Source organism: Ascaphus truei, chromosome 14 (assembly GCF_040206685.1).
Source record: "Ascaphus truei isolate aAscTru1 chromosome 14, aAscTru1.hap1, whole genome shotgun sequence".
NCBI lineage: Eukaryota > Metazoa > Chordata > Amphibia > Anura > Ascaphidae > Ascaphus > Ascaphus truei.
The window spans coordinates 50,296,246-50,322,859 of NC_134496.1; the positions used below are offsets into that span (position 1 = coordinate 50,296,246).

The 26,614-nt window shown below is 42.9% G+C and overlaps 2 protein-coding genes and 1 long non-coding RNA gene across 10 annotated transcripts in view; 2 read left to right on the forward strand and 1 right to left on the reverse strand.

Moving 5' to 3' along the window:
* Window positions 1-4,048, reverse strand: part of LOC142465480 (cytochrome P450 2J2-like) — a 56,056-nt gene extending 52,008 nt beyond the window's left edge. Inside the window, exons 1-2 of the mRNA XM_075569440.1 lie at window positions 3,902-4,048; window positions 976-1,122 (exon numbers count right to left, since the gene is read on the reverse strand). Of these exons, the coding sequence (XP_075425555.1) occupies window positions 976-1,122; window positions 3,902-4,048 (294 nt within the window). The remainder of the gene's footprint in view (window positions 1-975; window positions 1,123-3,901) is intronic.
* A 527-nt stretch (window positions 4,049-4,575) lies between these two features.
* LOC142466132 (uncharacterized) lies at window positions 4,576-8,016 on the forward strand. Its single transcript, XR_012788065.1, has 5 exons — window positions 4,576-4,912; window positions 6,130-6,295; window positions 6,543-6,634; window positions 7,382-7,555; window positions 7,891-8,016. It is a non-coding gene; the product is annotated as an uncharacterized LOC142466132 (long non-coding RNA).
* Window positions 8,017-13,842: 5,826 nt separating this feature from the next.
* LOC142466129 (cytochrome P450 2J2-like) overlaps window positions 13,843-26,614 on the forward strand; it is a 28,257-nt gene continuing 15,485 nt past the window's right edge. Inside the window, exons 1-3 of one of the 8 annotated variants that reach the window (XM_075570923.1) lie at window positions 16,435-16,770; window positions 23,576-23,744; window positions 26,340-26,570. In XM_075570923.1, coding sequence (XP_075427038.1) covers window positions 26,400-26,570 — 171 coding nt within the window. In that variant the 5' untranslated portion in view covers window positions 16,435-16,770; window positions 23,576-23,744; window positions 26,340-26,399. Of the gene's footprint in view, window positions 13,882-16,434; window positions 16,771-22,806; window positions 23,885-23,956; window positions 24,033-26,339; window positions 26,571-26,614 lie in introns of those variants that run through there. The other 7 variants (XM_075570925.1, XM_075570922.1, XM_075570926.1 and 4 more) reach the window with 7 other exon arrangements.

Sequence of the window (26,614 nt, forward strand, 5' to 3'; positions counted from 1 at the left end):
GCGCCCATAGACCGCGGGCGGCAGCAGGAAGGGGCGTGAGTTGTGAAACTGATTTCTCAGCTCGACGGGCAGGTCACGTGAGCGGTACACCCGATGAGGGCGAACCAGATCAGTGACATCACAGACACGTTCCTAGAAACGCCCCCCGACGGCGCGTCTACCCTGTCCTGAAAAGGCACCCACTTCACGCTGGTGATGTCACTCACGCGCACGCCTCCGCGCTGACGAAGGCTGTATGGACGCAGCCTAAAGAAGCCAGAAGAGTGAAGCTTCCCTTGTCTGACTCACATATGGAAATCCTTCTGTTTTGATTGGTTTATCTGAGCCTGAGAATGTAGATTCTATTAAAAGTAACATGTCAGACACATATACAGGAACACAGGAGCGAGATAAACCTCTATCCCAGTCACCATTTACTGACAGCCAACGCATGGCACTCCGGCCATGCCCATCGCAGAAGTAGATGAGGTTGAATAAAGACATACGCCATAAAGTTCATCCTATGCTGAATGTATATGACAGATACTTATTCTATATCCGTACTTACAGTATATTGATCCAGAGGAAGGCAAACACACAACCCCAGTGACACATTATCTAGTGATGTCTCATAAGGGGAAAATAAATTCCTTCCTGACTCCAAATAGTGGCAAACGCGTAGCGCGGGACCGCCCCGAGATTACTACTGAGCATCAGGGAGACGTGCCGCCAACAGATTGTGCACCACGGAAGCCAGACCTGAAGTGACGTCCCATCCTAGAGACCGCGACGGAGTTGAGCCTCCACACACCATCGGAAGGCAAGCAGCCAAACGCAGAGGTGTTCACAACGAGTGACGGACGTCCAACGGAGGCGGTGGGGTGAGCTACTGTACCAGGCAGCCTCTCCTGTTTCACATGAGTGGGACGTGCCTATTTTAATCCGCATTATTGTAAGTGCGTTTTTCATAGTTTCTACATAAAAACCCAATGTTACCATATTGATCTGTGCTATGGACACATTTCTTCTCCTCGCTGAGGTCCGTCTCCTCTGAAATCCTGAGCGGAAGTGCATCCCTAGGGGAACACATTCACCGCTGTATATTGAAGTTGCCTTAAAAACCACCTGCATTGTGTGAGTGGGCTATACATAAGAGCCAAGAATACAGCAGAATTTATTCACGCACTTTAAAACTATCCACACTTAGATCGTTGTGTATTGTTGTTTTTTGTCCCTATATGCTGCCCCTGGATTGTGAGAGAAAAAAATTGATCACCTCAGGACAGCACCCATGTGATTGATCACCTCAGGACAGCACCCGTGTGATTGATCACCTCAGGACAGCACCCGTGTGATTGGTCACCTCAGGACAGCACCCATGTGATTGATCACCTCAGGACAGCACCCATATGATTGATCACCTCAGGACAGCACCCGTGTGATTGATCACCTCAGGACAGCACCCGTGTGATTGATCACCTCAGGACAGCACCCATATGATTGATCACCTCAGGACAGCACCCGTGTGATTGATCACCTCAGGACAGTACCCGTGTGATTGATCACCTCAGGACAGCACCCGTGTGATTGATCACCTCAGGACAGCACCCGTGTGATTGGTCACCTCAGGACAGCACCCGTGTGATTGGTCACCTCAGGACAGCACCCGTGGGATTGGTCACCTCAGGACAGCACCCGTGTGATTGATCACCTCAGGACAGCACCCGTGTGATTGGTCACCTCAGGACAGCACCCGTGTGATTGGTCACATCAGGACAGCACCCATGTGATTGATCACCTCAGGACAGCACCCATGTGATTGGTCACCTCAGGACAGCACCCATGTGATTGATCACCTCAGGACAGCACCCGTGTGATTGATCACCTCAGGACAGCACCCGTGTGATTGGTCACCTCAGGACAGCACCCGTGTGATTGGTCACCTCAGGACAGCACCCGTGTGATTGGTCACCTCAGGACAGCACCCGTGTGATTGGTCACCTCAGGACAGCACCCATGTGATTGATCACCTCAGGACAGCACCCGTGTGATTGATCACCTCAGGACAGCACCCGTGTGATTGGTCACCTCAGGACAGCACCCGTGTGATTGGTCACCTCAGGACAGCACCCGTGGGATTGGTCACCTCAGGACAGCACCCGTGGGATTAGAAGAACAGAGTTATTATGTCACTTTGCGGATCCTGCCTCTGTGTGGGAACAGGAGACCCCTGAGGCCTGTGCTTAACTACGTTTGTTTTCTTGGATCGGACTCAACATTCAGCTCAAGAGACAGCTTAGTATTAACCCTTTCCCTCCAGCGTACGTCAGTACAGAGCACAGCCCGGAATCTTCAATTTTAATAAACTATATAACTTTTTTTGATGTCACCAGTTTTACCAAATGTTTCAGCACTATCTGCAGTGATTCTTACCTTTATATTGCAGTAAATAATAATCCCACTTTGTGAGCACAGTCACACGTCTCAGCCAGGTCTGCAACCCTGCCCTTCCCCATTATCTCTTAGCATACACTGCTTGCACGCCAGGGATTCTGGGTAATGACATGCAAATGAGAAGACAGTGTCACCTTTTGCTTCATGTCCATTTTAACATGAAGAAGTCAGCTGTGCTTTGGCCAATCACAGAGCGAGGGCGGGCGGGGGTGTGACTGTGCAGCAAGGACAGCCCACAGGGGCAGGCTTAAGTGAGAGTGTGGATTTCAAACCAACCAATTGGAACAGCGACTTCAGGGCTCATACCCAGCTAAGATTCTCCTGGCCGGATATCTCCGGCAGAGTTAGGCGCCTTAGTGTTTGGGGTGGACAGAGGCTCTGCTTTTCAACCCAACGTCTCCAAGACCTGAGTACCACCCATCCCCACTCTCACAGTGCCACCAGCACTACACCTCCCTCTCCTCGATCAACGGTACCCTGATCCCTTGGTGTGCAGGCTGGGTAAGTGAATTACTAACCTAGCACACCAAGGGAACAAAGAAACACACGTTACAGTGACGCACACAGGTATACACTGAATAAAGGGTTACAGATACGCAGATACAGTTTAGAATACATGAGTTTAGGCCCGATGAGTCAGGATAAGATGGATACACAGGGCAAAACTGCGTATCCACCCAGACGGATGGCTCGGCTAAACCTTTATTATGAGCTGCATTGCCTCTACCGCCTCAATGATCATTTATTCTGCCTTCCACATAAACTACACCAGCACTTTCAGGACCCAATGCAAAGCCTGTCAGCGCGGCTCAGGGGCTGGCAGCGAGATTTAGGGACCCATTCTCACAGCTCCATATTTGTTCAGACGCAGCAGAATAAAATGTGAGAAAAACCCCTATTCTCTAACGCAAACCGCTTCATCTCAACCGTTTCTATAAAAAGTGACAAACCGCCCGGTGTAACGGCCAAACCGCCCGGTGTAACGGCCAAACCGCCCGGTGTAACGGCCAAACCGCCCGGTGTAATGGCCAAACCGCCCAGATTGTACGCGCTTTAGAAGCGGAAAGACCTGAGGTCGTGCTAACTCCATCCCAGGTCTGACTCTCTGGGTTTTGCTCTCCCAGTCAAACCCATATTGGCGGCTCTGGATGTGACTCGCGATACCGATCTCTCCACCTTCAGGTGGCATGACAAAAAAATTTGAGTTTTCAGAAGCGGTTTGCAGAACAGAGCTACGAGAATTGCATTTTTGGCAAAAAATATGAGTTTGAGGCTTTTTTGAGAAACTGATTGGATTGGCAGAACCGGAGTGAAACCGCTTCTTAAAAAGCCGTTTAGAGGTGGATTGGACACGCGACAGTGGCTTACAGAATATCAAAGCCTGCCCATCCCATTGGAAAGGGCTCTTTAGAATTGGTTAGTCACACTTCAGCGCTACGAGAATAGATCCGTTATACTTGCTACTTACTTCTAGTGTAATTCCTGTGTTCCCGGAGCTGTTCCACGATAAAGCAAATTTACGTGAGATATTTCTAGTGGAAGCTTTTGTGGAATGTACCATGGCCACAGTCTGCCACGAGCCCACAATCATATGTAGCTCCGGCTTCAGGAACATGGGAAACGATGTATCACAGTCTCCTGGATGCAAAACCTGCTCCAGATTTATCAATGGGACATCCCCCTGCTGTCAGTGGGAAACAGTTTCAATAGGGGTGTCTGTCTATCAAGGCAAAGTGGAGCAATCCTGGGGCGACCCAATTGCACCAGGTGTATCACATAAAGTAAATCTCATTGCTAGCAATAAGATTATTCCTTTGATACAGATGTAGCCAGGTCTCCCCACACCGTCCGTGCCCCCCTCACCTAGCTGCCGATCGCGTGGGCCGCCGCGTCCAATGGCGGCTCCGTCCGGCGATGGCAGGGGAGAGGGCGGTCAGGTCCCGGCTCGGGGGTTGCCGGGGACGCGTGTGGCCGGTTGCCAAGGCCGCACGCGCGTCACAGGGCTCCCGGTGCTCCCGGAGCCGGGCGGTAAGGGCGCCGCCATTGCCCCTTAGCTCGCGCATGCGCAGTGGTCGCGCATGCGCAGTTAGAGCCCCAGAGTCAGGGCGAAGTTGCGCGAGGGCTAGGTTAGGCAGGGAGAGGTTGAGGCGGCCCCCAAAGACTCGCGCATGCGCAGGGCAAGTGCGCATGCGGCCCCAATGCCAGGATAGGCTCTATGGGACTACAACTCCCATGGAGCATAGCGAGGGAGGCATCAGGTGCCTCATAGGAGCCAATAGGGCTGAAGGATTGCCCTGGAGCGAGAAAGGATACATTTCGCGGGCTTGCAGCACGTTGGGGTCCGCAGAGACTATTCCAGAGGGAGACCGCCCTGGCGGTCTGCGTACAAAGGAGTTCGGTTGGAGGATCAGACGGATTCATCACACGTCTGACCCTTTGCGAAGCCAGTTGCTGATCCGAGTACCGGAGTGCTCGGCAGGTACCATACAGTCATAAGTGCACCAACGGGCCCCTTAGTGTAACTGTGACTGCGCAGTTACCCACGTTCTCTCCAAGAGTGCCGGACATTGGGTGGGATTCTCGGGACACTGGGTGGGATCACCTGGTGTTGGGGAAGCGTCCTGCGCGACGCAGTAGGTGTCTCCTCTAGAGAGGGACACAGGTTATATTGTGGTACTGCCGTGATACGTTGTTTGCATGTTAGTAAAGTCCTTAGTTATTATACCTCACCGTGTATGTTATTATTGATTGTCCTGCGAGGAACCACTCCCCCTCGGGTGGGAGCCATCGCAGGTGGAGGCGCTGTATCGAGTAAGTGGTTGTCCCTAGTATTGTATTGCCCCATGTTCCCCGTGGCGGAAGCTCAGCCCTCCTGTGAGCCAACAGGTAATGCACCACACCTATGGTAACATCGTATGTTCCCTTGCACCCCACACTATATCTGCGATTGGGGGGGGGGATACCCGTTACACATATGTAAAGATTTATTTGCCCGAGAACTGCATCACTTTTGCCTTGATACACAGACCCCATTGTGCTGTGTTTTGCTCCCCGACTTGCCTCCGCTATGCAGCCGGGAGACCTTGATAAATGTAACACCTGTAAGATATAAAGCCCCGGGCAATTCTCTCTGCGGGGTGAATTATTTCCCCAGTGCATTAAAACCACTAATTCTCTGAGAAAATGATGTGGCAGCTACGGTGGCAGTGAGATGGGAAAATGCCCCGGCCCTATCTCCATGTGGTGAGTGTGTGAGTCAGTAAATAAATAAAATAAAAAGGGTATAGTACGGCCTTTAGAATTCACGTGTTTTCTTGTGGTGGCCTCCTGTGACACGGACCCCAACAGGAGCTATCGAGGACCCTGAGTAGCAATGGAACACAGAAAGATGGGGAGCGCAGTGTGAGGGAGAGTAGGAATTAAGGAAGGTAAATCTTCTTAACTGGCGACCAATGGGGTGAAGTCACTTCAATTGATTCATCAGCTTGGGGATGGACTCCGTGAGCGGGAAAATACATATATGTAGATATATATAGAAATGAATATAACACTTGCACGGCCTTGTGTAAGTTCTATTACATCGAGGTATCTTCCACTTCTGGCTCTTCCTTACGATGTAATTTTTCTTCTCTCTTGTCGTCGTCTCGCACTAGTTCTGGGTTGTTTCTCACTGCAGACTTGGCTTTTTCCTCCTAGACGTCTCCCTCTCACAGAAAGAAAGCAGTTAAATCGATACAGATAGTGCGCAAACAAAGGCTGAGCTTCGGTGGCAATGTAAGAAAGATATCTGAGGAGCACAGAACGTTCTCTGCTTGAAGATACAGCAATAGTCGCTCCATGAGCAAGAAGAGGTCGCGGCAGTGTATGTAAATCCCTGCTTTTTATTCTGGGTTATTTCTAGGAGTATTGCAGTAAATGGGACTGGGTCTGAGACTTGCTTGTAACACCGCAGGATTACATTATATTACATTATATGGAAGGACGGTGGTATAAACATGTTCATAAGAAACTACTCCCTTCTCCAAACAGGACTCTGACACTGTCTCATTGCTGATTAAACATCTGTCGTGTCCTCATCAGAATTATTTGTCGTTTACAACTTTATGCAGAATGTTATGACGGAGAAAATCAGAAACCCCGGAGAGCCCCAGTGAGCCCGTATCTGGGTCAGAGTTCCAAGGAAAGTATTTAACCCTCGAGTGTAAGTTTATAAGTTCTCCTACATCAATTATTTTTTACTGAAAGAGTAGCAGATGCAGGGAACATTTTTCCAAAGGAAGGGAAAGGTGGCAAATAAATGTACAGCCCCAGCTTGGTTAGACATAAAACACCCCAGCATAATTAGGAACTTTGTAGAGAGTACTCACCATTGTAACACTGAGCTCATCCACGTGCTGGTAGCTGGTAGCAGTGAGCTCATCTTTCACTGTATCAGAAAAAGAAGAATCGGCAGAAAGATGGGCTTCATTTAGTCTTCTTAAGCTACAGACTGAAGTGGAGAAAACAACAAACCATTGGAGCAGAGTGCTACTTTCGTGAATGACCACCTTTCTTTGCACACGTGAATTTGGAATATAAATGGTGGGTGATATGAATTGTTTACTTGGTCAATTAACAATTAAGTGTAACCCTCCTTGCCCGGCTTATAGAGAGATCACATCGGATACTCTCCCCCCCACTATATACTCTTTGGGATGTCATGATCCCATGGTGGGGCCCAATACACGCCAACCCTCAACCTCTTAGGAGGGGTTACATAAGTATATCAAGTTGTTAGAGAACAACTTAGTGATTTTATTTGTATTTTTACTAACAAGGAAATATTCTTCATTGATTTTTGGCATCTTCCACCAACGTTCTACTGCGCAGGGCCCTCAGCTCAACATTGATTCATGGTCTTTCCTTCTCCCTTCTCTCGCTCCCATCTTCCTCCTATGTATCCTCCAAGACAAGGGGAAGAGCGAACTGGACTTGGCTTTGGAGTGCTCCCAGATGATCCCCTAGGAGGAAGTGGTTACCCTGTACGAACGCTGTGATCCATAAGATCCAGTGCTGCACGACTGTCGCTCCATTGGGTCGGCCCAGGCAGTGCATGAGAGACACCAAAGTGCCGGAGATCCAGGTACAAAATGCAACAAACATTGCAAGCGGTGGGTCAACTACTCAGTAGCAAGAAAATAACCAGGGTTGGCGCTCAAGAGGAGATAGTGCCACAAGGAAATAATCCAAATTAAAACAGTGAAATAGTGACACCCTCTGGTAACCAGGGCTTACTACAAGAAAAGAACCCAAAAAAGTGCAATAAACAACTACTCAGTCAGAATCAAGAATATAACACTTCTTGGGTCATCCTCTTAGTCACCATGCCTTATGGTTAATGACAGTCTATAGTCACCTGGTGAGTATAACACTGAGATCTTCACTGTTTTCTGTGGCTGTTTTCCTTATTATTTGCAGGTCATTTGTGCTAATTTGGATTCCATAGTGACCCCATTTACTAGGACACACCAGAGCTTTCCAACCATGGCCAGTTCCTGCCCATAGATGGGAAATTTCAGAGCAATGAGACATGTCTGGCTTTCTCTGCAGGTAAATCTGTTATACATTATTAGAAGAGTCAGAACAAGAGGTCATTCTTTGAAGCTGGAGGGTGCGGGGCTCAGGGGAAATGGGAGGTAGTCCTTTCATACAGAAAGGGTGGTGGATTCATGGTAAAGCTTCCCAGCACAGGTGGTAGAGGTTAATACAATAAAAAAAATAAAAAATGCTTGGGAAACAGAAGTGTGAAACTCGGGGAACACCTGGGTTTTATGTCTGCTGGGTGTGTGTCTGGCACCTGGGACATGAGTCTTCTCCTCTGGCATTGGGTGGGAGGAGAAGAAGAAGGAAGTTTAGCTTCCAAAGTTACCTATAAAAAGACACTCTGTACTTATAGGAAACTTTGGAACGTTTTATCGTTAATAGTTCATTGTTAAAGTGTGGAATACTTTTAACAATGACGGTTGCAGTGAATACCAGGATAGATGATTCTTGCTTCTGGATCTCCCCCCCCCCCCCCTCACAGATCAGTTTAGTAGCAGATTTCCCCCAGTGGAAACCTCATGTCCCACTTTGTGTTTACAATTCCCCAGGCTTCTACGTGCCAATGAGCAGAGGCTAATGATACAATAATAGCAATCGTCCATGGCTAGAATAGAATGTATTGTTCCTCCTGTGCGCCCAACTTTACTCACCTTCCACCCTGTCCTGCTCAGCTTTCCATTCTGCGAGCTCCAGCCTGATTTTAAGTGTATCATGTTCACGTGACCATATTTGTACGTCTTGCTCCCACATTCAAACACAGTTTGTCGAGATGCTGTCAGTGTTACACACTCTGGATGGGTGTGCATCAGTGTATCTTCTCGTGGTACTTACGCGTGGCGCGCGGGTTCTGCGTGGTCTCCTTCGGTCTCTGAGTGTGGGGCACGTTCTCGCCCCTCCTGTCTTGGCGCGGTCTCACCGGTGGAATATAACAATATTATGTGATAGGTTATCACACTGTGGAGATTAGTTTAAATTATTGTCTGAGGAGTAAAATTTGGCAGTGAAGTTAGAGCTGCGTCATGCTCCACATGACTTTTATATCTAGTGTATAGACTTATATCTCCACTGCACTACAACACCAGGCACTCTCCAAGCTATATCAGCTCACCCATTATTGCACTATATGGAGATTAGCTGAAAATAATTGCTGAGGACTCAAATTTGGCAGTGATGTTAGAGCTGCGTCACACTCCACTTGACTTTCATATCTAGCATATAGATTCCATATCTCCATTTACATACACACTTTGTACTACAGTATACTACCACACAATTGGATTGATATGTAATATATTACAGCCTTGGAAAAATATACAACAACACAATTATAGTGCAACAGACAACATCCTACTCCCTGTCATTTTATTTGTTTATTTTTAAACACACACTTTATGTCAATTCTACTAGTGTATACGTATATTACGTTTGCATAATTAAAAGTTACGTTTTAACCGCCTGAGAGTGCACCATTTAATGTGCTTCTTTGGGACAGCAGTTGTCTTTTCAGCTGCCGTCCTTTCTGATAATATTAATTATCTCAGCACATAGGTAGCACCAGCTGCCAATCTTGGCAACATAGGCAACCTCAAATATTCAACATTCATTTACATAGCATGGGTGAGCGCTGTCGCACCTTCTTGTTGTTCTAATGAATAAAGTATATACAGTGCGAAAAAAGCAAAATAAAGTAGATACAATAAGGTGTGGGCTGGAAGCTCTCAAGGTGTTATACACTCATAATGAACAGGCAGATGCAGAAAATAGTCTTAAAGAATATGGTACTAAATGAAGGCGTTTAACAAAGATTGTACCCCTTACTAAAATACAATGTGGTCACCCCTTCCCCTCCCCCTGCTTTTTTTATCCCCTATTAATATGCAAAAAAAAAATTACGTTTTAAAAAAAAAGTCAAAGAAAAAAACGAATAGCATGAGTCGCAGAACCCACAAATAGGGGAACATGGAAGGGAAAACACATGTTTTTATAGCAAAGTATATACTGCATTTGACCGATTATAGGGCAACCCTGAAAATCGGGCAAAAGTATCATCATGCTCCTTTTTCACAAGATAGAAATGCATCGGACAGTTACTATAAGGGGAGCGGAATCTTTCTACTGACGCCAATTACACTGATAAGGTGCTCACTATGTGGTTGCTTTTACCTGGTGAGTTGAAATGCCCCTTTAATATAAATTCCAGAGAGTAGAGAGATTTATATGTGCTGCGGCCTCAAGACCGGAGAATGGGAGTCAAGTGAGCAACAGGGGAGTGAACAAGAGACAGGGGGTGCCCAATGCTGCATCCAACGGACAAAACATATAAAGTAAAATACTTCAATAATAATAATTGGTTATTTAGTTAACCCTTTGGCCAATTATATGTTTTGTCAATTGGATGCAGCATTGGGCACCCCCTGTCTCTTGTTATATACAATTGCCACGCTCAGTAGCTCTCTGGTTGACATAAATATATATTCACTTTGTGGTGGGTGGGGGAGTTTGAGCTTGCTGGGTATCTGTGTTAACAGGGGAGTGAAGACTGGATTTGTGTGCTGGGGTTTGTGTGCTGGGGTTTGTGTGCTGGGGTTTGTGTGCTGGGGTTTGTGTGCTGGGATTGTGTGCTGGGATTGTGGGAGGGGATTGTGTGCTGGGATTGTGTGCTGGGATTGTGTGCTGGGATTGTGGGAGGGGATTGTGTGCTGGGATTGTGTGCTGGGATTGTGGAAGGGGATTGTGTGCTGGATTTGTGTGCTGGGATTGTGTGCTGGGATTGTGTGCTGGGGTTTGTGTGCTGGGATTGTGTGCTGGGATTGTGGGAGGGGATTGTGGGAGGGGATTGTGTGCTGGGATTGTGTGCTGGGATTGTGTGCTGGATTTGTGTGCTGGATTTGTGTGCTGAGATTGTGTGCTGAGATTGTGTGCTGGGATTGTGTGCTGGGATTGTGTGCTGGGATTGTGTGCTAGGATTGTGGGAGGGGATTGTGTGCTGGGATTGTGTGCTGGGATTGTAGGAGGGGATTGTGGGAGGGGATTGTGTGCTGGGATTGTGTGCTGGGGTTGTGGGATGGGATTGTGTGATGTGATTGTGTGCTGTGAGTGTGTGCTGAAATTGTGGGTTGGCAGTGTATGTTGCGAGTGTGTGCTGCGAGTGGATGCTGAGAGTGTGTGCTGCGAGTGGGTGCTGAGAGTGGGTGCAAGGAGTGGGTGCTGGGATTGTGTTTTGTGGGTTGGCAGTGTGTGGTGCGAGTGGGTGCAAGGAGTGGGTGCTGGGATTGTGGGAGGGGATTGTGTGCTGGGATTGTGTGCTGGGATTGTGTGCTGGGGTTTGTGTGCTGGGATTGTGTGCTGGGATTGTGTGCTGGGATTGTGTGCTGGGGTTTGTGTGCTGGGATTGTGGGATGGGATTGTGGGAGGGGATTGTGTGCTGGGATTGTGTGCTGGATTTGTGTGCTGGATTTGTGTGCTGGGATTGTGTGCTGGGATTGTGTGCTGTGAATGTGTGCTGGGATTGTGTGCTGGGATTGTGTGCTGGGGTTGTGGGAGGGGATTGTGTGCTGGGATTGTGGGAGCGGATTGTGGGAGGGGATTGTGGGAGGGGATTGTGTGCTGGGGTTGTGGGATGGGATTGTGTGCTGGGATTGTGTGCTGTGAGTATGTGCTGGGATTGAGGGTTGACAGTGGGTGTTGCGAGTGTGTGCTGCGAGTGGATGCTTAAAGTGTGTGCTGAGAGTGTGTGCTGGGATTGTGTGATGTGATTGTGTGCTGTGAGTGTGTGCTGAAATTGTGGGTTGGCAGTGTATGTTGCGAGTGGATGCTGAGAGTGTGTGCTGCGAGTGGGTGCAAGGAGTGGGTGCTGGGATTGTGTTTTGTGGGTTGGCAGTGTGTGGTGCGAGTGGGTGCAAGGAGTGGGTGCTGGGATTGTGTGTTGTGGGTTGGCAGTGTGTGGTGCGAGTGGGTGCAAGGAGTGGGTGCAAGGAGTGGGTGCTGGGATTGTGTGTTGTGGGTTGGCAGTGTGTGGTGCGAGTGGGTGCAAGGAGTGGGTGCAAGGCGTGGGTGCAAGGAGTGGGTGCTGGGATTGTGTTTTGTGGGTTGGCAGTGTGTGGTGCGAGTGGGTGCAAGGAGTGGGTGCTGGGATTGTGTGTTGTGGGTTGGCAGTGTGTGGTGCGAGTGGGTGCAAGGAGTGGGTGCAAGGAGTGGGTGCAAGGAGTGGGTGCAAGGAGTGGGTGCAAGGAGTGGGTGCTGGGATTGTATGTTGTGGGTTGGCAGTGTGTGGTGGAAGGAGTGGGTGCAAGGAGTGGGTGCAAGGAGTGGGTGCCAGGAGTGGGTGCTGAGAGTGGGTGCAAGGAGTGGGTGCTGGGATTGTGTGTTGTGGGTTGGCAGTGTGTGGTGCGAGTGGGTGCTGAGAGTGGGTGCAAGGAGTAGGTGCTGGGATTGTGTCTAAACTTGGGCTTGGAGGAATAGTTTCAGAAACAAGAAGGAGAAGCTGGGTGATGAGCAGAGGGTTGGCATGGGGGGGGGAAATATGGTGGAAAATTGGACACAATGGGAGAGATTAAAGCGATAGGAGAAGAGACGGGAGGGAACGTGATGCATAAATACAATCTAAATGTATTTATGGACAAAACATTTGAAGGTGAAAGAACAGAAAATTAAAAGGTGTAGAAAGGTAATAGGGAGGGTTGGACCAAAACCACTGGTGCAGAAAATGTGGCTGGGTTTGCTTAGGCTTGTTACGGCTCAGCAGGAGCAGTGTTATCAGTAATCGGTGGCAGCTGGAGCAGTGCTATCAGTAATCGTGGCAGCTGGAGCAGTGTTGTCAGTAATCGTGGCAGCTGGAGCAGTGTTATCAGTAATCGGTGGCAGCTGGAGCAGTGTTATCAGTAATCGGTGGCAGCTGGAGCAGTGTTATCAGTAATCGTGGCAGCTGGAGCAGTGTTATCAGTAATCGGTGGCAGCTGGAGCAGTGCTATCAGTAATCGGTGGCAGCTGGAGCAGTGTTATCAGTAATCGGTGGCAGCTGGAGCAGTGTTATCAGTAATCGGTGGCAGCTGGAGCAGTGTTATCAGTAATCGGTGGCAGCTGGAGCAGTGTTATCAGTAATCTGTGGCAGCTGGAGCAGTGTTATCAGTAATCGGTATCAGCTGGAGCAGTGCTATCAGTAATCGGTGGCAGCTGGAGCAGTGTTATCAGTAATCGGTGGCAGCTGGAGCAGTGTTATCAGTAATCTGTGGCAGCTGGAGCAGTGTTATCAGTAATCGGTGGCAGCTGGAGCAGTGTTATCAGTAATCGGTGGCAGCTGGAGCAGTGTTATCAGTAATCGGTGGCAGCTGGAGCAGTGTTATCAGTAATCGGTGGCAGCTGGAGCAGTGTTATCAGTAATCGGTGGCAGCTGGAGCAGTGTTATCAGTAATCGGTGGCAGCTGGAGCAGTGTTATCAGTAATCGGTGGCAGCTGGAGCAGTGCTATCAGTAATCGGTGGCAGCTGGAGCAGTGCTATCAGTAATCGGTGGCAGCTGGAGCAGTGTTATCAGTAATCGGTGGCAGCGGGAGCAGTGTTATCAGTAATCGGTGGCAGCGGGAGCAGTGCTATCAGTAATCGGTGGCAGCTGGAGCAGTGTTATCAGTAATCGGTGGCAGCGGGAGCAGTGTTATCAGTAATCGGTGGCAGCGGGAGCAGTGCTATCAGTAATCGGTGGCAGCGGGAGCAGTGTTATCAGTAATCGGTGGCAGGTGAGGAGGAGCAGAGTTATCAGTAATCGGTGGCAGGTGAGGAGGAGCAGAGTTATCAGTAATCGGTGGCAGGTGAGGAGGAGCAGAGTTATCAGTAATCGGTGGCAGCTGAGGAGGAGCAGACACTCTATTCTGGTGAGTTTTAGGCTGTTCAGATTTCACAGGAAAGGTGCGATAGGGAAGTTTCCCGGACACACATCACAAGTCTAATGTTATTCTGATAGTGTTGGGCTTCTGTCTCTTCTCATTACTGGTTTCTTGATGAGGTTCTTTTCCCTCCATACTTACTTTTTTATTATTTCTTTATTTGTGCAACAAAGAAACAAACAGAGCAACATACTTACACAGTGGCCTAAAAACACAATGCAACGTTTTATGTAATCCACAAAATCAGCATAAATTAACAAAAGCCCAAAATATAACCGTCACCCTTTCTCATAAGATGTGCGGTAGCATCGTAGGTCTGGGGAACGTCTCCTCGGTTCCTTGCATTTAAGATTTCGTTTTAATGCTCGAGCTTTTTCTGCAGCTTGCACTTATTTTCTTCCGTCCATATTTCTATAAGCCCGATGAGAGCAGCGTTAATAGTTCTCACCTGTTTAACCAAATAATATTGCATCCACGTGTAATCTAGGCGCATTCTAATGTTCGGTCATTTCTAGAAACCGGCAGTTCCCCAGGGAGAGGAATAGACCCCACGGCCATATAACATTATACAACACTGACAAAGCAAAAATGGGGTATGCCTTCTGAATTCCGATTATGAGAACTAATAACTCTTTAGAGAAGTCAATGTAAAGCACATACTGTACCACATAGCTCATTCCTCTGATATTTGAGAGGTTTCTCCCTCTCGGGATAGGACACTAATTACCGGAGTATGTTTATGTGGAATCTACCCATTGAACTGAGAGATTTTACCTTCAGTGTGAGCTGCGGACCCAACATTTCATAGAATCATTTCATTTGACAGGGGAGCACATTAGAATTCGGTTGAGCCTCTCTGCACCTGGAATTACAATATTTCCTAAGGGAGGTATAATGTGAGTAGGGACATGTTTGGTAACATTTTTGCTGAAGAATATATTGCTATTTTGCTTTGCATGTATGCAATTTTCGGCATTTATGAGATATGCCACCAATAGAAGTTCTCTTTATAATTTAGCAATTGTTTAACTAAATAAGTGCTTTACTGCTTCACAGTACAAGTACTTTATAATCCGACATTGTTTGTCCAACTGCTTCATGTATCAAACATAAGATTGGGGACGTATCATAGGGAATCCTCTGAAAGTTTTTTATGATCTCATGTATAATTAAAATGCTTAACCAAATTAATAGGTTTTGTACCTGGCTGTATGTGGTCACCAGTTATCTAACCTTTTATTGTCTCAATAATAGACAACAAATCATTTATATTTTAATAATTTATTTTTATCATTTTGATTAATACTCTTGCATTTACGGATTAATTGTCGGTCAATGTTTTTATCCTTTTGTTGTTTTTTTTTTTGGTTTACTAATAATGCTGCCGTCATGAGTCAAAAACAACATAAGGGACAATTAGCACACTCAAAAGAAATGACGAAAATAGAAAAACTAGGAAAAAAAGCAATAAATATAGGCTGTAGTGTACTGCACCCACCGGGGGAAAGGAGTGGGTCTCCACCTACGTGCAGACAGTTTTACTAATTCTGAATATCAACCCTATAGCTACACATGGTGGTGTTATATAGATGACATTTTTTGCCATGGATAGGTGATAATTAGTCCTCTTAAATTACATCTACAGTATAATGCTCATGAAACTATACAGTTTAGGAGGAATAGAGAATGGACAATGATGGACTTTCCTGACATGAGGGTGACTGTTGAACATGGTTAATTCAAGGCTGATCTTTTCTCTTAACCTACCGATTGTAATAGCCTTTTAAGTGCTAAAACCTTCCCTCCTAATGGGGTTATTAATTAAACTATGATCATGCCAATCGAGGCAGAAACTCCCATTAAAGTCAAAGGCAGATTAATTGATAACTCCACAAGGCATAGATTCACTCAAATCAAATAAACTTAAGTTTATATAAAACCTGATGGGGGAGAAAAAAAAGAATGCATTTTTTTCAAACTTACAAATAATTGTTTATTCATTAACATTTCTATCTGTATAAAATCTGTGTGATATAAAAAAAATGGAGGTAAATATTACAATAAGTATTTCAGTAATTTAGCACTTGACTTAAAAATGTAATACAAATCGAGTTAAAATTAGGTTCAAATACTCACTTGAGGGGTTCGTAAAAGGATTTCTTAGAAAACCCTATGGCAGAAAATAATTTAACAGCAAAAAACAAAAGATCAACCCTTATCCAAAGTGACTAAAACCTGACATTTCATTATTAACCCTTTTGTATTACTTGTGCCGCATAAAAACCTGCACCTCTGCGGCTCTGTCTAATATTTCATTTACATTAGGCTTTTAGTTACATATTTTAGAATAGAATAGAATGTGTATAAGTAATTTTAACTACGTTTCATGCTCAATTCTATGTTTGCAGTTGAATTAAGGGGAAAATATGCATTATTTGTTGAAATTACAAAGATCATTATTGTTCAACATAAATGAAATAAATAAATCATTTTATATATTATAATACTAATATACAGCATACACTACGGGTGGCAGTTTGCTTTTCCTCTGAGACGCTTTGCAGACGGCTCCTTTTACTTTGTCAAAGTCTCCAGCTGATCACAGTTGTTGTGAAACCCGGATTTCCCCTTAGAGGCATTTCCACCCTCTGTGCTGGAGAGAGGGCATTTCAGCCTCAGGACCCACCTAAACATCGGATCCCCTATTACAGCCATCATTTGGGGGCATACTCCTACCTGTTATATCTCCATGAAGTTTATCATTCTGCACTGATTCTCAATTTCCTGCGTGTATTTGGATTTATGCTGAAATATTTAATCTTTACACCATTTGAACCATTGAATAAAGTGGGACATTGCTCACAGGACTCACCATTGGTAATATTTTCATTGTTCCATTTATATTATTGAGTGTTTTATATATATATCTGTGCTTTGGAGCAAGCACCTCTGTTTTTGTTTTGATCTTCCCCTACCTTTTATATATATATATATATATATATTGGTTTGTATTGACTTCAGTTTTTATTCTTTTTTCACGTTTGCACCACCTTTTATTATTATTGTACCATTTGCATTAAACACTATTTGTAGTTAAAATGAATCGTACATCACTCAGAATATTAACATTCAATCAGTTATATACACATTGGTTGACACACTTTTCACATACTGTATCAGTGAACACTTTAGCACTGATTATTTATTATATATATAATGTTAATATTATGTTAATATATTAATATAAAGTTATTATAATATATAATGTTACCTTTTATATATATATATATATGGAGAAGGTAACATTATATATATATATATATATATATATGTATATATACAGTATATAGTTCTATAGACCAGCCAAAAATGTAAATATATTGTACATATACCAGAGGAGAAATAAAATACTATTATGAATTCATGAAGTAGTATTGAATGTATGTATATGTTCATTAAACCTTGGGATAGATAGAAAATATGACACTAAAATGTGACACTAAAACAGAACTATTTTTTTTTAATGTAAAAAATAAATAAAAAGGAATTAAGAACAAATTATAAGAAATAAACATCAGAAAAAATAGTAATAATAGTTAAAGAAAATGTATGAAAAAAAATTATATGAATGAAAATATATAATAAGACTGGAGATACAAAAAAAATGATATCAAGTATGCTCCCCGATTGTCATTGTACAGCGCTTCTATACATTTTACTGTAAGCCCTTCCTGGTTCTGATCATGAATTCCGAAGAAGTGTTTTGACAGGTTGTGTAATTTATCATCATCAGCTTCATGAATGTTCCGTCTATGTTCCAAGAATCGTTCATGTAGCGATCTCTTTGTACTCCCTACGTATTGAGAAAAACACAGAGGCAAATAAGCACAGGAGGTTCAGGAAAAACAAGTTCGACTTTGACCAAAATAAACGAGAATGGAAAAGACCAAATGTGTATAAACCCATTCAAACAGAACGAGAGCCGCCATTTTAACTAGACATCGTACACTTATAATCTTAATTGGAAACTATAATAGAAATGAATTAAAAAACCCAAGAGCTAGCTCTATAAATAGGAACATGTGGAATAACTATGGACATAGATAGTATGAAGAAAGAGATCAGAAAGTTCTGAGATCTGGTTAGTCTTTTGGAAGATAACACTGATATTTCTCCACCTCCCATTACCCAGACGTGGAAAGGATGTGGGGAGGGAATGACCATCACCCCCAAGGAATTCAAACATAGTGGGCTAAGACTACAATCTACTTTTTTAACCGGTATACTCAAAAGGCTCACACATTGAAACCTTGTTTTAAAGTAGTTCATCAAGAATTAGAAACTCTCTGTGAGAAGGGCCCGAAACTATGGAAGAATTTGAGTTCCATTGGGAGAAAAGCACTATATAAAATTATTATCATTATTATTAATAATTCATCCTTCAATGAACAGGGAGCCCTCAAAGCTCATACAGAAAATTACAATATAACTATTAGTCACACAGATAAGGGAGGGCGGTTGTCATATAGGATAGAATAGACTACATTCAAGAGGCGACCAACCTTCTTGATTGCCCAACATTTAAGAAACAACCCCACTACAGTTCATGTTGAGGAACTGACACCCTTCCTTGAAAAAGCAAAGGGGTCCTGGAATGTTAACAGATTTAGAAAATGATTTCCTTCTAGTTAAAAATCCTTGTTTACCAATCTTTTACCATTTACCAAAAATACATAAAGATACGGGTGAACCGCCAGGCAGACTCATCATTTCAGGCATAGGATCACCCGCAATCAACTTATCCCAATCAATTGACAGTTTTCTATAACTGTTGGTTTACGCCCTACCATCCTTTTTGAGAGTTACTGTACAGCTACTCTAAACTTTTGAGGAGGTTGAATGGGAAGAAGATTTCATATGGGTCACCTGTGATGTCTCTGAACGGTATTAGAGTATAATGCATTGGAGAGGCCTGGATGCTATAGGTTTTTTATTTGAATCTTCTAAGTGACTTACCCAAATAACAGATTGAGTTTATTTTAAACAGTATTGATAATAAAGTTCCCACTCAAAATGGAGTTTATCTCCAAAGATGCAGCACAGCCATGGGCATGAAATTTGCACCCAGTTATGCTAATCTTGTTATGTGACACTGGGAGCTGTGCGGCACCTGGGAGAATAACTCCTTAATTACAAATATCAGCATGTGGCTGAGGTTCATAGACGATATCATTTTTATTTTGAGTGCAGAGTCATCTCATTCAGTTTTTAAATAATCTTAATATTAGCGATAGAGTATAACGTTTCACCTACTCCGATAACAAGACTAAAATAGCGTTTCTAGATGTGGAAGTGCTCCAGATAGATAACTGTGTGTAAGGCTGTGTGTAACATCTTAAAGTGTAACATTGAAAGTGTGGAGATAATTTTGGAGATTAATTTGGAGGTGAAGATTGGAGGAAGTTCTTGACTCTGCACAACAACAAATCTACAGCTGAGAGAACTTGATTTTCTAAATGCTCTGATTCTTTGTACTCTTCCTATCCTCCTATACCTGGACTGTCTCTCCTCCTGCATCTCACCATGCCCTCCCTATTGCTTTTTCTGTTCACTGTTTCCTCACTCCTTTGTGAACATCTCTGTTCTCTCCAACTTCCCCAATCTCCACTGCACCATTATTTATACACCTCTCTCCCAACAACTTATTTACCCCTCAATAAAAAACACCCACACAAATCCTCTATTCACACCCTCTATCTACTCCTTCCTGCTGCTGGGGATCTCCCCTAAGCCTGAACCCAGACATACACACCTGAACTCACCCATGCAGACCTGCCATCTCTTCCCCTGTAAATGGTGTTAACCTTCTGATCTAATACTCACTTACCTTAAAACTCACCCCACAAGTTAAGCATCCCAACAGCCTGCGCTCATGGCTACTATCCCACACTCGGCCACTCCTACCACCCATTGTGGCCAAGCACTGCCATACACAGCACTTATTCCCTCACCTGCTGTCTCTGTAAGTCTCCCATCAAACATCTTAGATTGTAAGCTCTTCGGGGCAGGGATTTCCTTTCCTATTGTCTGATTTTGCTGCACTTACTTTATTATTATAATTCCCGGTACTGTATTCTTTGTGAAGCGCTGAGTACACTTTTGGCGCTATATAAATAAAGACATACAATACAACACTATACATTCTAAAAAAAGAATAGGCAGACAGGTGCACTAAGTGACATTGACTCATTTATTAATATTAATATATCCCAATACATGTGAAAATAAGGGGAAACCAATATAACAAAAAATGGCAAATAAAAGGTTAAAAAAGGGTTAAAAACAGATTTTAACCAATATAGGGCAGAGAGGGGAACAGGACAATATCGCACCCACACTAGATAATCAAAGAAAGGATCCGGAACCGATCAATGAACATACCAAATAGGCAGCGAGATGTGAAGAGCCCTGCACAGCCTCCGCCTGCAAACTCCACGGGAACAGTCTCACGTGACCTCTACGTGTTTCACACATAGTGCTTCGTCAGGAGGTCACGTGATGACGCTGTCCCTGGAGTTAGATACCGCAGCCAATGAATGCCTAAATGAATGGCAATTGAAAACTCAGGACTGTAATCATGCATTCCGATCTCCCGGCTGCCAAATGACTAGCCAAGTCCATGAAATCAATTAGAGGTTTAACCCAATCAGGCTAACTGTGTCCTGTATAATGAATTAATGCAATTTTTACAAAAACCACAACTGAACATTTTAAACAATTTAAAATAACATGAATCAGTTAAAAACACATGACATGCAACACACTGTGAATCAAAAATGCACACTTAAACCAAATAAAAATACTGATAATGAAAACCGTCATTTTATAAATCAATCAAATTTGGAAAGTTCAAAAAAACACACAATAATGTTGACTTTTTTTATAAAGGCAATAATATAAACTGTTATAAGTTAAAAAGGGATGAATCACCATAAAATGTAATAAACAACCAGTATTGTATGCTTTAAGGAAGGGAACCAATTCTATATAGTCATTTAATCCCTGAGGATGTCTGGATTGCATGGTATATATCCAGTATTGTTCCCTTCTACTTAAACGAAGTTCCCTATTGCCTTCCAGTGTTTACAAATAGCCTGCTGTATAGCCTTATGTTGATCATTGAATTGAGTAATAAACACTGGAAAATTCCCATTCTTGTTTTTATTGACACATGTGACCTCATCTAATGTAGATGTCGTTTCTGCCACAACATGTGTTGTCTGAATGTCCACTCCCTTTTTAAAGTCATGTCTCTGTGGCTTTTTATTTTTGTTTTTTAGTAGATTTTTTCTTTTGGCAAGGTTGCCTTTATCCATGGCACAATCTAAAAGATTTTTGTCATAATCTTTCTGCAAAAATCTTTCTTTTAAGAATAATGCCTGAGTTTGAAATTGCCCCTCATGAGTGCAATTCCTTTTCAATCGAGCAAATTGGTTAAAAGGTATATTTTCAATCCAGGTTTTAAAATGGCAACTGACGGGATGGATATATGAGTTCACATTCGTTTCCTTATAATAGGTCTTAGTACAGATTTGTTCAAATTCAATAAAAATGTCAAGGTCAAGGTAATGTACTATTGAATCATTATTTTCTCCACTAAATTGTAAATTAAATGTGTTAACATTTAATTGAGCAATATAATCAAGGAGGGAAATCTCATCAACATCCCAGATGATGATAATATCATCTATATATCTCCTCCACATAATTAACTGAGGAGGAGGTACCTCAGCTACAGTGAGTTTCTCCCATCACCCCATATACAAATTTAAAATTACCTTTTATTTGCCATTTTTTGTTATATTGGTTTCCCCTTATTTTTACATGTATTGAGATATATTAATATTAATAAACGAGTCTATGTCCCTTAGTGCACCTGTCTGCCTATTCTTTTTCTGTCTGTGAGCTCCCTTCCAGGAGCTCACGTTTATAGGGGTGTGTGGGGTCCCTCAGACTGACGGCAGCAAGAGGGACCATATCTACAGACCGCGCTAACGCTGAGTGACATTTCTTCGTACTATACATTCTAAGCTGTACAGGAAAAGTGTTGATGGAAATGGCTACCTAGAGGTGACCAGTTGTCATTGTCCAACACAGAGAAAAAACACACCCTATGGACAGTTGCAGAGGGTAAGGAATAACTGTTCAAAAGACCGAGATTTTTATGCAGACTGGAAAATATTAATGGATCATTCCAAAGCAAAGAAATATGACACAAAATTGGTTGAGGAATATTTCACTAAAGCAGCAAAACTTGATAGAAAATCGCTCCTTATCCCTACTATATGGAAACCATTCATCAGAAAATAACAAATGGCAGTGTAAAAGATCAGGTGTCCTTACTCATTATAATAGGCAAAGAAGGGTGGGTAACCGTGTCGGTCCAGATAACAAAACGGTACAATCAAAAAATAATCCATTCACCCAATAGAAACTACGTCTGTGATCTATGTGTTAACCTGTCCATGTGGCTCCCAATACGTAGGGAGAACAAAGAGGACACTAAGAGAAGGATTTGTGGAACATAGACGGGACACTCTTGAAGGCGATGAGTTACACAAGCTGCCGAAACACTTCTTAGGAATTCATGATCAGATTCATGATTAATTTATGTTCTTAGAATTGTTACATTATATTCTCTGTCATATGTATTATTTCTTTACAGTTTTTATGTTTTTGGTTGGAGAGAGGATATATTACAATTCATAGCCTGTATGCTGATGGCATATGACGTCCCCTTTTTCTCCCTCTTCTCCCCTTTTTTCCTATATATTTCTTTTATTATTATTATTATTATTATAGTTTTCAGTCAGTTTTATTTGCCATCTTTCTCTCCAGACGAATCTAGATTGGGTCTGTCATTGTATACATTTGTGTACGCTGTTATTATATCCTGTAGATTTTGAAATGAACTCCGATATCAGCAATTACACTTTTATTCAATCAATCAATGTGGAAGAGATGACAACTTAAGGAGGTAGGGTGAGGTAACTAATTATATCGCTGACGAAGACGCAAGTTTAAACGCGTAGGGTAAGCAAATTTCAGTAGGAGAGGATCAGTTGGGAGTCTTGTCGCTAGTGCCTGCTGAGAATCAGGAGCTGTTCCAAGCAACTTTACTGGAGAAAACCTCGGGAGAACTTGGAGGTAACTCTGTGCAGTCTGGCCGTTGGAGGATCGCATGAGATGAGAGGTGGCTGTCCCATGTGACGCGTGACGAGACGCGGAAGTGGTGAGAGAGAGGGTAGAACCCGGTTGTATACCGAGTAGGAAGGCAGCACGCTACCCAACCCCTCCACCCAGCGACATACCGGATTGGAGGAAGAAGGTACCAGGCAGAGAGCTTTAAACTCAATATAGGGACTGTGATACAGCAATATAGCTATACAGGACTTTTGCTGATTTGATTCCCTAGATCTAAGAGTTAAGTGTGAGAGACTTGACTCATACTTATCCTCTATTTTTTGTGTTACACGTTATGAGTAAGGTTCTTATATATTTTTAATAAATAGCTTTACACTCCTCTGGAATACCTCACCTATCTGATTATTACCCCCTAGTTCATGGTCTGATTGAACTTATATCCTGTTCCACTCTATCTACCATCATCGTTTCCAACCAGGACAATTTGGGTTTCATAACCCTATTTGGAAGATCCAGTTCCAGCGCTGTTAGGGTTAATTGGACCTTCCTTTCCTGCTGATCCTGCAGCACGAAGCAATCAGCATATAGGAGACTCTAGATCCAGTTCCACTGTATGGTGGAGAAACGCCTGAAGTACTTTACCTGTTGTAAGTGCATCTCTTACCTTGTGTTTTAGACCTGATTCAAGACATACTACTCTATTTTTTTCTCTCTTTTTCCCCTTTCCCTATTTTTTCTTCCCTTATCTCAGCGCCTAGGTAATCTCCAGGTCATCTCACACATCCAGGTGTGTATGTATATATACACACATACACACACACATCTGTGCCATGTAGCATGCGCTTCTGTTTTTGTTTTTATCTAGTATTGTTTGGAACTCCAGTTCTATGTGAAGCTGCTACATCTCCAGGTTCCCCGATCTTTTTAATATATTGGTTTGTATTGACTTCAGTTTTTATTCTTTTTTCACGTTTGCACCACCTTTTATTATTATTATTATTGTACCATTTGAATTATACACTATTTGTGGTGAACATTAATCATACATCACTCTGAATAATAACATTCAATCAGTTATATACACATTGGTTGACATTTTTCACATACTGTATCAGTGAACACTTTAGCGCTGATTATTTATTATATATGTAATGTTAATATTATGTTAATCTAATGTTATTATAATTTATAATGTTACCTTCTACATATATATATATATATATATATATATATATATATATATATATATATATATATATATATATATATATATATATATATATATATATATATATATATATATAAAAATGTAAATACAACTGTATGCTCATCTGCATGTCTTAGGCAGGTCTGCAACCCCGCCTTTCCCCATTATCACCCAGCACACAGCACTTCCACTGCAGCAAGGGATTCTGGGAAATGACATGCAAATGAGCACACAGTGCCACTTTTTGCTTCAAAAACCATTTTTAACATGGTTCCCTATAGACTTAAGCTTGCTGCATGGTCACAGCTTTGAGCACAGCCAGGGTTAAGGTGCATACCCAGAAAACCACCCACAGACAGCTGTTTCGACCTTAATTTGTCTCATCAGTGTGGGGTTGATTAACTGGGTATATATATATATATATATATATATATATATATATAGGCAATACGATATAGCACGTGGACGAATATCAGAGGCAGCACTCCAAATGAATATCAAAAATCCTGTATTATTCAACAAAACATCATATCCAACGTTTCGGTCCTCAAACGGGACCTTTGTCAAGGTGATGATTAACAGAGTGAACTAAGAACACATATAAATACCCCCAGAAACCCCAAAATCTACAGGTGCAGCATATAAATGGATTAAAACAAAAATCACATCCATAATGTTAAACCCCTGTGTCCTGTCAGTGTATCAGCCTTCTCTGCAGCTCCTGTTTACTTCCTGATATATAAAACGCATGTGCTGCACATACACCAGTAAATGGTTAATTAGCAGTGCTGCTAGTCTAAGAAACAAGTCAAATAACACTACACATCTAAAGACTACATATATGAAATGACAATGGTCTCTAGCTATAAGGAGCAAGCAGGACACACCAACTAATGAAATAAATAACTATATCAAATTAATGAATAACATTATAGGAGTCTAAATAGATGACCATATGCAGCACTTAAAATTAAAACACCCAATATCAAAGTGAGAAAACATACTAAATGTGAACATATATACAGGCAGTCCTCGTTTTACAACGCTTCACTTTACAACGAATGGCTTATCCAACGCTTTGCAATGCATACCTATGTTCATTTTTACAACGCCAAAACGGCTTATCCAACGCTCTTACAACGCTTTGCAACATTGTGTATGTGTGTATATATATACACATTCACATAAACAACGTTGCAAAGCGTCGTAAGAGCGTATATATATAATATTATACTATATAATATTATATTATACTATATAATATATTATTTATTATGTTATATTATATATATATAATACAGAATATACACTATATAATTTATGTATGTGCTGCATATCTTATTGCCTGCATAAAATATTTGGTGTATTTTAGTGTTAAAAATGCCTTCAGGAACGGAGCCTTTCATTTAAACAGTATTCCTATGGGAAAACGTGTTTCGCTTTACAACGTTTCGCTATCCAACGCCATTTTGAGTAACACATTGTGTCGGATAACCGAGGACTGCCTGTAATGATGCACATGATGCACATCATTATATATGTTCACATTTAGTATGTTTTCTCCCTTTGATATTGGGTGTTTTAATTTTAAGTGCTGCATATGGTCATCTATTTAGACTCCTATAATGTTATTCATTAATTTGATATAGTTATTTAGAGATTAACCACCTTTTTCGGACACATTTTGCTACACTGGGTTGTTGTGTTAATTACATTTTTTTTCTAGCAAACGGGGGGCTAGGAACTCCTGAGGGGAAGGTCTTATATTATTCTTGCCAGTGGCAGCGTATTGAGGTGCCGTGTGTCAGTTTTTGGGGAGATACTGCCAATTTTTAGTGCCCCTTGGGGGGGTCAGTTCTCTGGGTAGCTGGATGCTATTAACCCCTTTCACACACAGTCATGTGCATACAGGTAGTGGTATACTTGACACTCAACATGAGCAATAACTCTGGAAAGTTTTTGCAATTATCTTTGTGATTCTGAATGCTTTTCACTAAAATATAAAAGCAAATCCACTTCTTTCTGTGTTCTACAGATCCCCCTGCAGCGTGTGCTATAAATTCTCCCTCGTAGGAAGATCTCGGCACCAGGAGAGATGCTGGAGGCCACTGGAGTTCTTCTGGCTCTGCTTTTCGGTCTCCTCATGCTTGAGTTCCTAAAACTTCGCCGAGCGGCGGCACATCTACCTCCCGGACCGACCCCTCTCCCCATCATCGGGAACCTTTGGGCACTGAAGTTTCAGCTTCATCCTGAGATCCTCATGCAGGTATTGATCCAATGTAGCACCTGGTGACCTGCAGATGTATCTGG